The sequence below is a fragment of the Lepus europaeus genome, chromosome 6 (genome assembly GCF_033115175.1).
Source record: "Lepus europaeus isolate LE1 chromosome 6, mLepTim1.pri, whole genome shotgun sequence".
NCBI lineage: Eukaryota > Metazoa > Chordata > Mammalia > Lagomorpha > Leporidae > Lepus > Lepus europaeus.
In genome coordinates this window covers 14,134,260-14,151,299 of record NC_084832.1, presented here as the reverse complement: position 1 = coordinate 14,151,299, position 17,040 = coordinate 14,134,260, and the positions used below count along the sequence as shown (strand labels likewise).

The 17,040-nt window shown below is 59.4% G+C and overlaps 2 protein-coding genes across 5 annotated transcripts in view; one reads left to right on the top strand and one right to left on the bottom strand.

Annotated features, from left to right (window-relative positions):
- The window catches only part of FARP1 (FERM, ARH/RhoGEF and pleckstrin domain protein 1), a 291,757-nt gene extending 285,447 nt beyond the window's left edge, over positions 1–6,310 (top strand). For all 4 annotated transcript variants that reach the window (XM_062194003.1, XM_062194002.1, XM_062194001.1 and 1 more), the window contains exons 24-27: positions 180–346; positions 3,481–3,588; positions 3,677–3,828; positions 4,309–6,310. In XM_062194003.1, coding sequence (XP_062049987.1) covers positions 180–346; positions 3,481–3,588; positions 3,677–3,828; positions 4,309–4,390 — 509 coding nt within the window. In that variant the 3' untranslated portion in view covers positions 4,391–6,310. The remainder of the gene's footprint in view (positions 1–179; positions 347–3,480; positions 3,589–3,676; positions 3,829–4,308) is intronic.
- A 1,218-nt stretch (positions 6,311–7,528) lies between these two features.
- STK24 (serine/threonine kinase 24) overlaps positions 7,529–17,040 on the bottom strand; it is an 88,556-nt gene continuing 79,044 nt past the window's right edge. The window contains exons 6-11 of the mRNA XM_062193999.1: positions 15,648–15,833; positions 13,921–14,066; positions 11,574–11,697; positions 10,577–10,645; positions 9,976–10,112; positions 7,529–8,536 (exon numbers count right to left, since the gene is read on the bottom strand). Of these exons, the coding sequence (XP_062049983.1) occupies positions 8,500–8,536; positions 9,976–10,112; positions 10,577–10,645; positions 11,574–11,697; positions 13,921–14,066; positions 15,648–15,833 (699 nt within the window). The 3' untranslated portion in view covers positions 7,529–8,499. The remainder of the gene's footprint in view (positions 8,537–9,975; positions 10,113–10,576; positions 10,646–11,573; positions 11,698–13,920; positions 14,067–15,647; positions 15,834–17,040) is intronic.

The following is a 17,040-nucleotide window of genomic DNA, read 5'->3' as shown; positions in this document are numbered from 1 at the left end:
ACATTCTGAGGGAGTAGGGGAGCAGGCTTTCTGGGCCAGCACTAGACAGAGCGCTGGGTTGGGGATAGAGGCCGCCCCAGCAGAGGTTGGCGGGACCCTCCCTTCCAAGCGGTCTTGTTGGATTCCCGCACAGCAGGACACGCCTCCCCCCTTCCTCAGCGCTTCCCTCTGTCCCGCAGAGTCCCCCGATGAGGCCACCGCGGCGGACCAGGAGTCAGAGGACGACCTGAGCGCCTCGCGCACCTCCCTGGAGCGCCAGGCCCCGCACCGCGGCAACACAATGGTGCACGTGTGCTGGCACCGCAACACCAGCGTCTCCATGGTGGACTTCAGCATCGCCGTGGAGGTACCCGGGGCGCGGCGGGAGGACAGGCCCGCCCACAGGGGCAGGAGCGGGAGAGGAGCAAGGCCCACGGTGCGCTGATGGCACTGGGTTTCCGTTGGCCTCCACGGTACCTGTGACCTGGCTCGTTTGTTCTTGGCCACCTTCCTCTCTCCTGGTGGTGTAGCCACAGCAGGCAGGACGGGCTGTGGATCCTTGTGGCAGTGACTGCACACCCAGGGGAGGTCCCAGTGCCCAGCCCATGCACAGCTCGGGTCCTGGGACAACCGAGAGAACCAGGTCCACAGGGAGGTGGCACCCCCTGTATCCTGGAGGGGACAAGGGGCAGCTCCTTCCCTCTAGCGGGGAAGCTTGGCTTTGATGTGTGGCTCTCTGTGGATCTGGACTGTGAAGGCTTCCAGAACTTTCCAAACCTGCATCCCCTAAGCGTTCCGCAGTGTGCGTCCGTGGCTGCGTCTCAGGGTATTTCAGGCCCAGAAAGCAGTTCCCTTCGCGTCCTGCTGCCGGCTGCACCTGCCCGGGCGGCGTGGGGCTGCCTCTGGTCTTGCTGTGTGTGTTAGAGGCTGGGCGCCAGGGATGTGGTTGGTTGTCTCTTCTGAAGACCCCTGGGGGGGAACACGGCCAAGGCACAGGACACGCCCTCTTGCCTCCACGTTGCATGTGTGTTGGACCTGTGTGCACACCTTGCTGGACTGGGAAAGGATGAATGGGCTTGGGGGAACAATTCCCTTGGGTCTGATCTTCCAATGCTGACACAGAACCGCTGGAGAAACCATGTCCCCTCCCCATATGCCAAGTGCGGGTCATCAGTGTCAAGGTAAGGGACCGCCGTGGGCTCAGACGTTAACTCACAGAGGCCATGCAGGGCGCATGCAAGCACCGCAGGCAGGTGGGGCAGCCCAGATGCACCTGCTGTAGCACAGCCCTACACGGCCTTCCGGGTAGATAGGGAGCCAGGGTCAGCACACCGTGGCTGTTCACAACCTGGGAATGAACACAGGGCTCTACTTCTTTTCCTTAAAGATTGATTTTATTGATTTGAAAGAGAGAGAGAGAGAGGGAGGAATATCTTCATCTGCTCAGTCTTGCCCAAATGGCCACGACAGCCAGGGCTGAGCCAGGCTGAAGCCAGAAGCCTGTCTTCAAGTCTCCCACACGGTTGGCAGGGGCCCAAGGATTTGGGCCATGTTCCTCGGCCTTCCCAGGCACATCAGCAGGGAGCTGGATCAGAAGCAGAGCCCGAGTCTCTGAGGGATGCCGGAGTCACAGGGGGCAGCTTTCCCAGCCACACCACCAGCCCCTCTAGCTGTGCCCCCAGTCCTTTGTAGAAGTTGGCTGCCCTGAGGGAAGCCGCTCTGGTTTTGGTGCGCAAGGCGGGGGGGAAGGAAGGGGGTTCCTCGTGGCCTCTGTCTCTATCACACTCAGGCGTCTCCTTCCAGAGCTGGTGGCTGCCTTTATGTCCCCCACGGCCCAAAGCTCCCCAGCACCGAGCCCCCCAGGGAAGCAGCTCCACAGCCAGGCCCCCCCTAGTTCTGTTTCCTGCAGGCCTCAGCAGGGGGACCGTAGGGGCTCCCATTAGACACAGGGAGGCTGGGGTCAGGATGGCCGGTGGAGCCAGCAGATGGCATTGGTGCTGCTGAGCTTGGCGTGGGAGCGGCTGGCTGGGAAGGTCCCTGGCGGCCACACAGCCGGGACCTGCGATTCTCACACCCTGCGGCTGCCCTGGTGATACCGCGTGTGGGTTGAAGTCTCTTCTCTCCATGTTGGAGGCCAGGGCAAGCATGGCTCCTGCAGGCTCCAGGGGACTCCCGCCCTGCCCCTGCCTCCTGGTCACGCGGCCTTGCCTGAGGCTATGCCTCAGTGTCCTCGTCCTCCCGCCAGGCCCCCCTCGTGTGCACAGTCTGGACTGGCATACCGTTCACCCCAGAACAGGGACTCTGCCAGGCCTGACACTGGGGCAGCGGGCACGAGGAGACCCAGCGGGGGTGCTGGCTGAGCAGCGGATCGGATCGTGTGGGCAGGGCTGGCGGTGCCCACCCAGGGAGTTCACGCCGGGAAGGATTTAAGGCGGCTCCAGGAGCTGAGAGTCTAAGGAACCCGCATGGACCGAGACAGGCCTGGAAAGAGGGTTCAGCTGGGAGTCCGGCCCATGTTGGGGGCTGGCTTTGGGGGCCCAGTTAACTGCCTCTGAAGAGCAAGGGGATTCTGAAGCAGCAACTTGAATTTGGTGTCAGAATACCCGGAGGGCACGTATCACTGCTCTCTGCGCAGCCAGGGCACTGGTGGCCACCCTAGCCCCGACTCTTAACTACAGGGTCCCCTTCGTCCTGCCAAGCCCTGGTCCCAGGTGGGGCTGTCTCTCCTCAGACATGAGACCTGTTGCTGCTCAGCTCCTAGCCTGAGGGCCTTGCCCGGGGAATGAAGTGGACGCACGGGTTCATTTTTCATTCTGGTAATGTCCACAGACAGCATCAGGCGGGCTCCTTTAGCCCTTGGTGAGCGAGTCAGAAGCAGATGCACCTTGGCCACCTACACTGACCGCCTCTCAGTCTCTCCCCAAGGCCATCACTGAGCCTCTGGCTCATCTGTGCCCTTTTAGAGCCGGGCGTGATGTCCATGCTCCAGGTCTCACAGGAGTTTGGGAGTTGGACAAGGACCCTGACGTTGCAGGACCTCCTTTGGCCTGCCTGGGGAGGATGGGGGCAGGACCAAGCCTGGACTGGGAGGAGAGCAGCTTCCACCTGGGCCCACTAGGTGGCAGGCAGGAGCTGAGGACTCCCCGCTGCTGGGGTGGAAGGGCTGAACCATAGATAAACTCTTAGTTGGTCCAGGCCAGGCCATGATACTCCTAAGCCAGCAGGGGTCTCCCGTGCAGTTCCCTGGCAGCTTTGGGCGTGCAGGTGCATCCCTCCAGCCTCCGTCCTCAAGCCCCTGTGTTCCTCCTCCTCTAAGCAGGACACCACTCATATGGGTGACAGGCCCGCCAACCCAATTTCCAGACAGGGTCATAGGCAGAGGCTCACGGGATCCACGGAGCAGGAGGCAGTGCGCGCCCCAGTTTGGCGGTCCCAGGAAGCCTGCTCTTGGCACCAGACGCTGCCCTGCCCATGCCCCTGACCAGCCCGCTTGTCTTCCAGAACCAGCTGTCTGGGAACCTGCTGAGGAAGTTCAAAAACAGCAACGGGTGGCAGAAGCTCTGGGTGGTGTTCACCAACTTCTGCCTGTTCTTCTACAAGTCCCACCAGGTGAGCGCCTGTGGGAGGTGGCCGGGGTGGGGTGGGGCCCCCCACACAAGGCGAGGGCCGCCTCCCCACTCCCGCCCCTCCGCTGCAGGACAATCACCCCCTGGCCAGCCTGCCCCTGCTTGGGTACTCGCTCACCATCCCCTCGGAGGCCGAGAACATCCACAAGGACCACGTGTTCAAGCTGCACTTCAAGTCCCACGTCTACTACTTCAGGGCCGAGAGCGAATACACGTTTGAGAGGTAGGCGGCCCCTCCCCAGAACGGGACTTGTGCCCTGGCAGCCCTGAGGCCCTCTGCCCCCAGGCACCTGGAGGCACGGCTTCTTAAGCCGGTGCCACAGGCGTCCTGCAACGTGGACTGTACCATGAGGAAGCCCTGTCACATCACGTGCATATTTTGGTCCAAACAGATTTCGAGGTTGAGGCGGATTTTTCCTAATACTCGTGGTCCTTCCACTTCAGGAAGGACCTGTGTACGCATGGATTTCAGAATTGCACCCAATCAGCTAATTCCAATTTCCACACTTTCTGAAGCCCCTTCCTGCACACAGGGGGTGCAGGTGCAGGGCTGAGCTCTGCCTGCCTGGGAGGGAGAAGACGGAACACGAACCCTGGGTTTCCTCCTGGGTGTCCTAAGGCCCACAGGCAGCGGGCTCCCCCAGGCCGGCTGTTCCAGCAGGACCCAGGGTAGGGTAGTCAGTGTCGCTGTCCTGCCTTCCAGGTGGATGGAGGTGATCCGAAGTGCCACCAGCTCGGCCTCCCGGGCGCCCGGCGTGAGTCACAAGGACTCCCACGCGTACTGACGGCTTGCCTGGAGGGCCTGCTCTTCTGTGTGATGCAGCCCAGTAAACTTCACACCTGTCTGAGAAGCAAACACGGTGTCGCCGCCACTCTCGTCTGTCTCCCTCTGCAGAAGCGTCTCCTAACCTTGTCTTTTCAGCTGTTAATTTCTCATCGGAACCGGACCCCTGCCCACTCCCATCGGGGGCCGCTCTCCGGCTCACGCCAGTATTAAGGTGGCGTCGCCAACAGTGCCAAGTGACGCCGTGTGCACCGGGTGCCGACGGCCTTGTCCTCCCCCAGGGCACCATGCAAGCAGTGCGGCCGCATCCGTTCAGCCCGACGGCGGCGCTGCCTCGCTGCTTTGTCTTCAACCCTCCGTGGTCCTCGTCCCCGGGGACTTTCCAGTGTGTGACATGTGTGGCGTAGTCCTAAGCCAGTGAGATCCTTTTCAGATTTTGTTTTTGTCGGTCTTTCTACTTTTATAATAGGAGTTAGTGAGACTCACTTCTTTGATTAATAAGCAATTTGCAGCACACTCCGTGTTCCCCATGGCGGGGGGCGGGGGAGGTCCCTGAGCCACCTGTCACCAGCCCTCCTTCCTGACCAAATCTGGCCCAGTGACGACTGTGGACAGACTGTGGCGGAGTTGCTTCTGTCGGCCCTCTGCTGTGCTGTGAGTGGTGTGTACAGGGGAAGATACCCGGCGTGCTGTAGTGCTGTCTGTTCCGCGAGCATGAAAGCCTATGTCACTGAGCAGGGCCGCGGGGCGTGCCGGGGGCGCCTGGGAGCCACACGTGGGTAACGGTACGTAGGCCCCCGCCCCGGGGCTCTGCCCAGATTCTCTGCAACTGTGGTTTGAAACTGCACATTCTCTAGTAGTATATATCGTGCCTGTCTTTACTCTTTTATACGCATCGCCCTGGGCACGGGGCGTGGCTGCCGGGACCCACCAGTGAAAACCTTTGCCTCTTCTCCATGGTGAGCGGTGGCTGCTCTTCCCTTAGCGTCCCCAAGCCCTTTCTAACGCAAGTCTTAACCCGGAGGCGGTGCCCCCTGGGCCCCACCGCCTTCCTGGAGCTGGGACCGGTGCGCACGACTTAGACACCCACAGGCGCTGGAGACCTGTTCATCATTGCCTTACAATATGTACCGGACGGTTAAGTACTAACAAAAGGGAATAAAAATACCTCACGCCACAGTCCAGCTTATGGAAGTTTTAAGGCAAAACAAGCCACTTTGTCTTGTCTTTATTTGCATGCGCATGGGGTGGGGACGGAGCACTGCTGCCCTGGCACGCATGTCCAGGGGAGAGGGGCCGAGAGTAACTCTCAAACAAGCATGTTTAGAAAGCTTTGTATGGGGCACAGACATTCTGGAAGTGTCATCCGTGGTGGCTTCGCCCACAGGGGAAAAAATCAAATCCCCGTATGATGGAAACAGCAGAGGGCTGGCAGGGGCCTGCCTTCCCCGTCCCCCCCAGGCGGAGGAAGACCTGGGGCCAGCGCAGTCTGCCACTCGGTACACATCTGTGTCAACTCCTAACCCACGTGCTGGGCCCTCCCAGAGCAGCCTGTGAGCAGCACCCCACCTCGGGTGGGCCCTGAGGCGCCCCCTGCACACAAGATCCTGCTAGGCCTCGAGGTGCACTGCCTCCACTGCTGGGCTTTGTTTCTTTAAAGACGGGGATGCTACAAAGTACCAGGGCCGGCCTGTGGCACAGCCGCCCTGGCCTGCAGTGCCGGCATCCCATAAGGGTGCCACTTCTAGTCCTGGCTGCTCCACTTCCGATCCAGCTCTCTGCTAGGACATGGGAAAGCAGAAGATGGCCCAAGTCCTTGGGCCCCTGCACCCACGTGGGAGACCCAGAAGAAGCTCCTGGCTTCAGATCGGCGCAGCTCCAGCCATTGTGGCCAATTGGGGAGTGAACCAGCGGATGGAAGACCTCTCTTTCTCTGTGTAACTCTGACTTTCAAATAAATCCTTTTTTTTAAGTATCTTAAAGCACATAAATTCATCCCACAATTTGCCAAAGAAAAGGTACAAAAATGCTATGGCAAACAACCAAACCAGACACCACAAGAGCTGCTCAAACCAAATGGACATCTAGAGAGTGGTGGCCTTGGTCGGACCGAGACAGGAGCCGGCTGTGTGGGCCCTGGGGCACGCGGGTGAGCCACCTCCCTGGGTGCAGCCAGCCAGGACACCGGCAGCGGCTAGGCTGCACTCCCTGTCCTGCGGCCGCGGGCTCCAGCCCAGCAGATCCACCGGGAAGGCCAAGCCTGCGCTCTGCTAGAACCACAGCAGCCAGCGTGGCGGGAGGCAGGGCCCGGCTGTGGCTCTGCATCCTGGTCCCTAACGAACTGTGCGTGTCGATAGACAGCACCCTACCCAGAGGTGACCCAGCAAGCCACAGCCCCAGACGATGCTTCCGGCAGGCGCCGCTTTGCCAGGAGGTGGAGCTGTGTGCCACTGTAGCCCAGGGACTGCCCGGGACGGCCACGGCTCCGGTCTGTGAGCCTGGCTCCAGAGTCAGAGGCCACCCGCACATCTGAAGACTGAACCAATCGGAAAGGCTGCGTCTGCCCTGGCTCGCTCTGGGCAGCAGGGATCCTCTCAGCAACGTGCTCTCCATAGACACACAATAAAACGCTGTCCAGTCTCCCGTCCCAGCCACATTCTAGCCACAGGCCAGGGTGAGCACCCTGGTTCTATCCCCGACCAAAACGCACCCCTCACAGACACTAACCATTCCAGCCAAGCTCACCTCCGAGAACATCCTGAGAGTAAAAACACGACTCGGCACCAGTCAGAACAGCCAGCACCCCTCCAACACTCCCGGCTCGGCCTCTGTCCCTCTCCCCGGAATGGCCAGCCTGAGACTCGCCCTGAGGGTCACCTGCTCGCTGCCTGCCTTGCTCCCCCAAGAACCGCCACTCCCAACAACTGCCAGCATCAAAATACATCCACGGGGCAGGAGAACACCTTCCCAGAAACCCACACGGTGCCTCCAGGCCGAGCTCCCCGCCATGTCCTCCAGGGCCCGTCTCGAGCTGCAGGGGGCGGGCCTGGACACTGGCCCCTCTGCCATCCTGGCGCACATGCAGCCACACACATATACACAGCACGTCCGCCCTGGGCTCCGCAGAGCCGCGTCCCAAGGAGAGTATGCAAGGTAAGTGTGTTATAAAATTTATTCGTGTAAGCATTCAGACGTTTTAGGTGGCAGAGATGATGTGCAGATTCCACTACAAGGTGCAACAGAAAATCATACTGGGAGAAGACAGTACATCCGGCGCACACCGGCAGTGGCACAACTCCAAACGAACGCTGGACCAGAGCGCGGCATCCGGGAGAAATGTGAAACAATAATTTAAAGCTCCATGAGACAAGATATGTTCCAATTTAAAACACTAAGAAATAGTACCATCAATGAGACAGGAAACCAACATCTAAGTGTACCAAGGGGGTGGCGCCTGTGCTGAGGTACAAAGAGGAGCGAGAATTATTATTCATGGCAAACCCTGCAAGTACAAAAGAAAACCCAAACCACTGCTCACATAATTCAAAATTTACATGTAATAAAGGCAAGGCAATAGACTCAAGTTATGGCCTGTCAAATATTTACTCCACTGACATTATCTACAGAAGCACTTGGCCAGTTTGTACACAGTGATTCCTTATGCACGCCAAAAGGGTTTCCGTAAAAATGACACTATATACAGATCTGTACACCGACCCGCCAGAGCGATTCTGCGTCTCCCAGGGGAGCTGTCAACTTGAAGCAGGATACCTGAGGTTTCACGTCTGGAGTTGCCTGATCAGAATCCCAAATATACATTTCCGGTTTGTGTTTGTTTTTAAAGACACTTTCCTTGAATATGTGCACTATGGTGAAAAGTAAAAACAGGAATAATAAAACAATCGCTTGCAGGCGCAGCCCCACCCCATCCGTCCCGGAGACTTCATCTGGCCACGGCACGGTGAGGGCCGCCATGTGTCCCGCGCCGGCGGCCGGGGGGACGGCCCCTGGGCCGCGCACCTGTTCAGCAGTCAGCAAAGGCTCTCCTTGACTCTTAAGGAGGAGGATGAAGAAGAAAGAAAAACACAAAACCCAAAATGCCAAGGCGTTTCAGTGCGATGAGGTTCCTCCTCCACTCAGAGAGTACCTGGGGAGAAGAGAAGAGAAGCCGAGTGAGCGCCATCTCCAGGCCCCACGGGAAGATCTGAATGAACAGCAACAGAAACCCAAGCTGCAGGAACATGAATGGAGCCAATATCAACGGCATAATCAGTGTCCCATCCAAACGACGCGTGACGATGACCGATGACAGGCATCGGCTGCAACACACACCAGCACAGGCACAACACCGCAGGACGTGCTCGGCCTGGCCGCAGGGACACCGGGAGTAAAGCCCGAAGTGATTCCCCACAAGACTCGGCAACCTCCAACAGCTGAAAACGGTGAAGACCTAGCAACACAGTAAGCCTCCCGGGCTGCACACACGTGGCTGGGGTGGGGTGGGGTGTCGCGAGTGCAGGCAACCATTTCCAGTCACAAAAACTCTGACATCATCCAAGCAACCCACTCTGTAGCCATGTATGTAGACAGACAGCTCTCGAGATTTTTTTTTTTTTTGTGATCATAGTAAATTTTGTAACAAGTTTTATGCCCAACAACAGAGAAACAGATGAGTACATTACGCAAGCTGGATGAAACAGACTAACATTCTAATGGTCTGTATTTCTAAGTGAGATGAAGAAGCTACACCAGTTAGCAAGTATACACAAGATGGCCTGTGTCCTGGCAATGCTCAATGCTCCTTACTGTGAACGGTCCCAGGCCACATCTAAGAACCCTGGTACGTGCTCACGGCTCGCACGTAACAAGGGAAGGCAGTGCAGCAGGTGATGGGGTCGGGAGACCAGGGGTCGCGCGGTTTCCACTCTACGGTGCTGTCACCCTTTACGGTGCAGAACCTGGCCGAGGACGCATTGGTGACTTTCCTCAAACATTTAAGCCCTCGGCACTGTCCCAGACCTCTAACGGTTACGTAAAATCTCTTAACAGCAAGTTCTAGCCATGGACCCTGACTCTATTTTTCAGAACTTAAAAAATGAGATCATGGGACGAGCTGACAACACACGAGAGAATCAACGAACCCCAGCTGGGACGGAGACAGGCTCTGGAGCGCTTCACACGCAGTTGCTCCCAGTCTGAGCGGATCCCCCAGGGTTAAGGCCAGAAGCGGGAGTGAGGCCGAGCAGCAGACAGCTACTGGCTCTCTGCGCCACAGCCTGCGTGTTGCTGGACAGTGGTCACTCGCAGGGCTGCGCACGCTACCTCTCTGAACAGTAACCGGGCGCACACTCAGGAGTGGCAGACACTTGGCCATCAGCCTGTACTTCTGTGGCAAGAGCTGCAAAGTGCAGGGTCCCGTGGCCCTGCCGCTGGTTTCTGGCGTCCTGTCACTCACGCCCACTGATTTGCACACAATTCCGGACATGTCTGCCCTAACTTGCTCCTACTTTCGGCGTGTGGCCTGGAAGAAGAGAGGCAGGGCCGAGGAGGCGGCGCCAAGGGACAGGCAGCGTGGCGAGCACACACCTCTGCAGCCGCTGCACGAGCTGGGCCACCATGGTGTCGGAGATCCCGGGGCAGGCCTCCTCCGCCAGGTAGATGGCCCCACGCAGCTCCTCGATGGAACCCACGCTCCCTCCGCACGCCTGGCTCTTCTCCTTCAGCTGCAACACAGGAGCACAGGGCACTGAGTGGGAGGGGCAGGGCAGCAGGCAGCACAGAGACCAGCAGCTTCCTGTGCCGCCTCCAGATCTGACCGTGAGGCCGTGCCTGCTGGCTCCCTCGGCGGTTACAGAAAAGCAACGTCAAGTCCAGCAGCAGTCACACTGGCTTCGGGGAGCAGGGCAGCCTGGTGGGCGACAGGACTCTGCCGCTGAGAGGGGGCGCCATGCAAAACACGGCGACTCCCAGGAGGCCCGCAGCAGCCCGGCAGCGGCTCAATGACGCTGGTCACGTGGCCCCTGCCGCCCTGCCTAGGCACTCACGGGGCGCCACACAGTGGGCACCGCACAGCGGAGGCCAGCAGGGGGTGGGGTACACACAGAAAGCAGCGCCTGAGGCTGGCGGCCGCCACACGACCCTGCGCAGGAACCCCCACCCCCCCACCCCAGTCAGCCGGTCATCTTACCTCTGCAAACAGAGGAGAAATAATCGTAGATAAACACTGGGAGAAAGGTCTCTTTGGGATGTCTTTCATCTAGGGGAGGGGGAGAAGAAAGTCATCAGAAAGTTACCATGCGTGCTGGCAGTGGCACGGGGGCTTCCTAGGGGGGCTATCCAGGTGCAGAGGCGGTGTTGGCCACCTCCCCCCGGGGTCCTACGCTAGATGAGCCTCATCGGCAGGGACAGGCAGAGCCACGCAGCCTGGGAACCAGGGCCTGCATTCCATGTGGAAAGGGATCTAACAACTTGGAAGCGGGATGCTGCACCAGGGTGTACAGCAGTTACTGCTGAAACCAGACAGAAGACAAAGACATTTAAAACAATTCATCAAAATTAAGTTTTATGTAAGGACCAAAAGCAGTAATTTTAAGGCCCTTAAACTCGATCAGGGCCGGCACCGTGGCACGGCAGGTTAAGCCTCTGCCTGCAGTGCTGGCATCCCATATGGGTACTGGTTTGTGTCCTGGCTGCTCCTCTTCCAATCCAGCTCTCCGCTATGGCCTGGGAAAGCAGCGGAAGATGGCCCCAGTGCTTGGGGCCCTGCACCTGTATGGGAGACCCAGAAGAAGCTCCTGGCTCCTGGCTTAAGATCAGCTCAGCTCTGCCTGTTGCAGCCATTTGGGGAGTGAACTAGCACATGGAAGAACTCTCTGTCTCCCCCTCTCTAACTCTACCTCTCAAATAAAAAAATAAAATCTTAAAAAATAAACTCAATCACACACACAACCATAGTGTGTAGTAAGAGTTAACACTAATACACCAGGCAAACACTATCCAGCAGAGAGCCCTGAAGTCACTTCGTACTAGGACCTTCACCCACCCTCTGCTCCCAGCAGGGTCAGCGTGTGGTACCCAGGCCCCATGAGGGATGACCCCACCCACCCCCACAGCCAGCTCTACCCGCGAGACCACCGTCACTGCCAGGTGACAAGTGCCCATCACTCCAGGACTGGCAGACACACCTTACTTCTTTCCAAATCCGCTGGCTGCAGGGCTCCGTTCTCCAGACTCTTGGGGTCCTTCTCTCGGATGGTGAAGATCCAGTCCCCAGAGTCACTGCCCCCAGAGGCCTGGCCATCTGTTTCCCTTAACACAGAAGCAGGCGGAGTCCATCGGTGCACAGGCGCTCAGGGTGCCGCCCAGAGCCCTTGACCTCAGCCCACATGCCCCCCCCCCCCCACTCCCTTGGGAGTTTCTGCAGGAGGCGCCATCAACACCTGCCACCATGTCAGCAGCAGCAACACCAACCCTCTTCCTAACAGGGAAGAGACGGCCCCTCCTGGCGCATCACCTCTGCCCTCCACCGAGAGCCCCCTGCCGGCCCCTCCTGGCGCATCACCTCTGCCCTCCACCGAGAGCCCCCTGCCGGCCCCTCCTGGCACATCACCTCTGCCCTCCACCACCGAGAGCCCCCCGCTGGCCCCTCCTGGCACATCACCTCTGCCCTCTACCACCGAGAGCCTCCTGCCGGCCCCTCCTGGCGCATCACCTCTGCCCTCCACCGAGAGCCCCCCCACCCTCCCCTCCCCTCCTGGCGCATCACCTCTGCCCTCCACCGAGAGCCTCCTGCTGGCCCCTCCTGGCGCATCACCTCTGCCCTCCACCACCGAGAGCTCCCTGCCGGCCCCTCCTGGCGCATCACCTCTGCCCTCTACCACCGAGAGCCCCCTGCCGGCCCCTCCTGGCACATCACCTCTGCCCTCTACCACTGAGAGCCCCCCGCCGGCCCCTCTTGGCACGTCACCTCTGCCCTCTACCACCGAGAGCCCCCCGCCGGCCCCTCCTGGTGCATCACCTCTGCCCTCCACCGAGAGCCCCCCACCCTCCCCTCCCCTCCTGGCGCATCACCTCTGCCCTCCACCGAGAGCCTCCTGCTGGCCCCTCCTGGCGCATCACCTCTGCCCTCCACCACCGAGAGCCCCCTGCCGGCCCCTCCTGGCGCATCACCTCTGCCCTCTACCACAGAGAGCCCCCCGCCGGCCACTCCTGGCGCATCACCTCTGCCCTCCACCAAGAGCCCCCCGCCGGCCCCTCCTGGCGCGTCACCTCCGCCCTCCACCGAGAGCCCCCTGCCGGCTCCCAGCTCTCGGTGTCAATCCCTCTGCGCCCAGCTTCTTGCCGCCATCACTGAAATGCAGCCCCTCTGCTTCAGCCACAGCCACAGCTCTCAGATGCAACCCCACTCACTCCCTGGCTGCTGCCACCCACTGCTCAAAGCCCTCCTGTGGCCTCCCCAGGCGCCCTCCAAGCCCCGTCAGCTGCCCTTCACTAAGGGACATCCGCCTGGCGGCCTCATCCCGTCGGAACCTCGGCTGCAGGCTGCAAAGCTCCTGCCTGCCTCTGGCCTGCAGCGGCTGCGCCTTCCCCTCTCTCACAGTTCAGTCCACCCTCTGGCAGTGTCCCTGGGGCCGGGGCGGGGCCTGCAGCTCTCCTCGTCCCACCCACTTGCTGAGCAACACCTGTATCCTTAAGGCTCCAGTGACCTTTTAGAGCAGTGGCCCCTAGATTTGTACCGCCTGCCTGAGCGCCACACTCGGTGTCCTCTCCCGCACATCCTGTAAGCAACTCAAACACAGCTCACAGCGTCCTGTGACACCTGCCGTGTTGCCCAGGCTGCAGCATCCTCTCCTCCACCCAAACCCATCGCCCAGACCTGACTCAAAGCCTTCTCCCGTGTCATCAACCCTGGTCTCCAACACCATCCCCTCAGCAGCCGCCAGACCCAGTGATCTCAGCTGGGCCTCACAGCAGAACTCCCCTGGGGACTGGAGTCCCACGCCCAGGGGCTCTTGGCCAACTCCAGCTTCCGGCTCAGGTGTGCAGAGAGCAGAAGGCGCTCAAGGCCCAAGCACCCCCACCTGTCAGGATCACTCAGCCCAGCTCCGCCATCCCTAATGTAAGGTGCTGGGTCCATCCCCATATCAGACAACGGAATGCCCAGATGCTCAACCGGACACCAACTTCCCTAACTTCCGCGTCCGGGCTTTTACACAACACAGGATCACGAAAACCTGCGTTCACACCCTCGGGAACACACCTAAGGCTGCTTCATGTGAGCAGCGTCTTAAGAACAGGAAGCACCATGATGAGAAAGGACACCAGGCCTCCAGGCCAAGCCCCGCTTGCAGTCCCACCAGACACACCTCACCAGGAGGAGCTCCAGTGGCAACACCATGGGGCCGCGCGGTTCCCAGAGCCCCCGCAGTGCCCAACTCAAGAAGCAGCCCCTAAAAGGCCCCCCAACGAGAGATGAGAACCAGGAGGCCCCGCAGGCGCACACCCCAGGCAGCCCAGACGGCGCCGACTCACGCGTCCGAGTCTTCGGAGCTGGAGTCGTCGTGGCTCTGCTCGGCCTTCCACCTCTTGTACCTGTCAATGAGCTCGGTCAGGTAGGACGTTTTCTTGGCATTGCGGAGTATGAACTTGTGCTTCAACAGCTCCTTGGCGGTGGGTCTCTGGCAAACACACAGCGCACACGGAGCATGAGAGCAAGCTCACTCTTCACGGCACTTCCTCCCACTCCACCGTCCCGCACACAGATGGGTTCTACTTCCCTGAGGATCGCAACACCTGCCATGGGGCACCTGTGCCGACTGCACGTGCAGGGTGGACGGGACAATCAGTCAGCGAGGGCCTCGACCTTCGCAGGGGACCGACCCAGCGCTCGCACACAGAAACGTCACAGCTGCCTGTGTCCTGGTCTCACAAAACATTCTGCGACAAATGCTGACTTTCTACACTAGCCTGTGGCTGCGGCCAGAAAAACCATGAAGGATGTTCATTTGCAGCCACAGAAAAGAATCCAGAAAGGGGCCAGGAGAGCCTGTGCCTCCTCCTGCAGAGCACACGTGTGGGTGCTTGCCCCTACCAGCCCTCCCAACTTAAAAAGCGTGTCCCCAGGGCTGCCACCTGGGACCGGGCTAAGGACGCCACCCCTGCCCTGGGCTCCACACAGCCGCAGCCATCCTTCTGACCTTGGCTGAACGCTTTGCCCCTGAGGATGGGGTGTGTTTCCCCAGGAACTCAGCAGAGCCACAGCAGCATAGACAGTGGGGAATCTGGGAACAACGAACGGTTCACGCCACGTTCCCACTGCCTCTGAACGGCTGAGGCTTGGTCAACAAGAAACGTGCGTTTCTCAAATTCACACTTGAGGTGGCCCAGGCTTCCCTCCAGCCAGGTCTCCCTCCTGTCCATGAGAAACTCCTGGAACGTTAAGTGCTCCTGTGTCAGCCTCTCGTCCCGCGCCCAGAGCAGGTCTGTGCCCAAGGCTGGGGCAGAGAGATGTGAGCTGGGGCCCTGTTTCCCAGGGGAAGACCAGTGTGCTGAGCCTAGATGAAGCAGCCAGGCACCCGGCCCCACCGACGCCTGAACTACTGACCAGACCCAGCTGCTGAGCCGGGGCCAGCACCCCAGAGGCGCTGGGAAAATGCTCCTCTCCCTGCGATTCCTACACCAGAGCTGGCACCGCACTGGAGAGCAGGGTGCTCCTGCAGGGCTCGCCCCGGGTTTTAGGTCAGAGCCCGGGAAAACGGGGTTCGGCTAATTCTACTGCAAACTCAAACAGCCAGAGCCATGTGCCAACAGCGAAACAGAGGGCGGGCTTCAAAGCCACGTCCCACCAAGAGAGACAAGGGCCACAGCATGTGGGCGCCGCTGAAAACAGAGGGCGGGGCTCACACTCAATCTGTTTCTAAAACACGCCAACTCGAAACTGAAAACAGTACTTTTTGAAGAATTGTTTAGCCATTATTTTTCAAAAGGCTAGTCTTTGCCTCTACTAAAAGCAGCATAATGCCTTCTAGTGGATCGTCTATAAATATTAGAATTTTATGAGCACACATACAATGGTAAGAACATTCCTCAGGCTTAATGAAGCATGAGATGCTAAAAAATCTCAAAGAAAATAGGCAGATTTGCTTAATCCTTGAAAGGCGAACTATCCACTAACACAGATAGGCAATCTAAAGAAACCAACCACACTCATTTAGAAAAGGAAAGGACAGGAGCCGCTGACACAGCGGGTGGGGACTCACGAAGCTGGGCTCCTTGTTGAGGCAGGCCTCCACGAACTCCTTGAGCGGCTTGCTGTAGCTGCCCTCCAGGGTGGGCGGGTTGTTCTTTGGGATGAGGAATAAAACCTTCATGGGGTGCAGCTCCGAGTGAGGCGGCTCCCCCTTGGCCAGCTCTATGGCGGTGATGCCCAGGGACCAGATGTCCGCCTGCGAGGACAGAAGCACCTTAGCCGAGCATGAACACAGACAGGGATAATGCACCTACCTAGTCCTCTACGGTCCTGGGAAAGTTTACTACTGCTGACTGGTAACGGCGGGCAGGACCTCTTAGTATAACCTCAAGATGGGCAACAACAGGAGGAAACTCAATGCCCCAAACACGTTCTACCTCGCTACTTGGGGGGCCCCGTGCTCAGCTGGGAGAAATTGACACAGACAGGAGACGGGCGCCTGGGGAGGGGCCGCCCGTGGCAAGGCTGAGCACTGGGCCCCGCTGGGGCAGACGAGCAGGGTGTGCAGGCCAGCTCCACGGGATCAGACAGAAGGGCTCACGGGAGTCGGTTTCCCGTCTGTGCAAGGGGCGCAGCGCTCCACACACACACAGAAGAGGAGAACGTGAATGGAATCGCCAACACTCCGCCAGGTAGGTTTTGACTGTGGCCACGGCACATTTTAACGGAAACCTCAGGCCCCGGGACACCGTCCCCATGACTGCAGCCAACACAGGACTCTCCCTGCCTATCGACAGTAACACCATCGCCCCACAGCGAGCTGACACTGCACCGTGACGCGCGGGACGCTGGGTGCTTTAAATGCATTCTCAACTCAAAGTATTTCAATTACAAAGTGTTACCAGGACGCAATCGCCTGCAGAGAGAACATCTACAACTCCTAGTATCAGGTAACCATCATATTTTCCCAACTGTTCAAAAACAGGCCCTCCAGAGTGGGGTTCTCCGAGTCAGGCTCCAAGAGCCTGCCTGCTGCAGCTGACCATCAGGTCGCCTGGGCTCCCGCCCCCGCCACCAGCTTGAAGAAGAAACTGGTCTCCAGTTCGGATTGGTCTTCGGGTTTCTTCTTGGTGTCATTTGTTTCTCCTGGATCTCTTGTCAAATGTCCTACAGGCTTGGCAGGAACCGGCAGCCCTGTATCAGCCCTGTATCGGCCCCGTATCGGGCCCCCGTGGCCATGACAGATGGGCTAGGTGAGTGAACGTGTGCTATGAACGTGAAGAGCAAGCAAAGCCGCACAGGAAACTCTCCCGCACTGGTGGGGCCGTGTAAGCGGCTGGCACGGATTCCTGGAGGAGAGGACAAGAGCCCCAGGACCGCTCAGGCTGGCCAGGACTCAGGGCCCGGGGCCCGTGTGCCCTGCCAGCCCATCACTACGCCCGGAACTCAGCACGCCTCCCTTG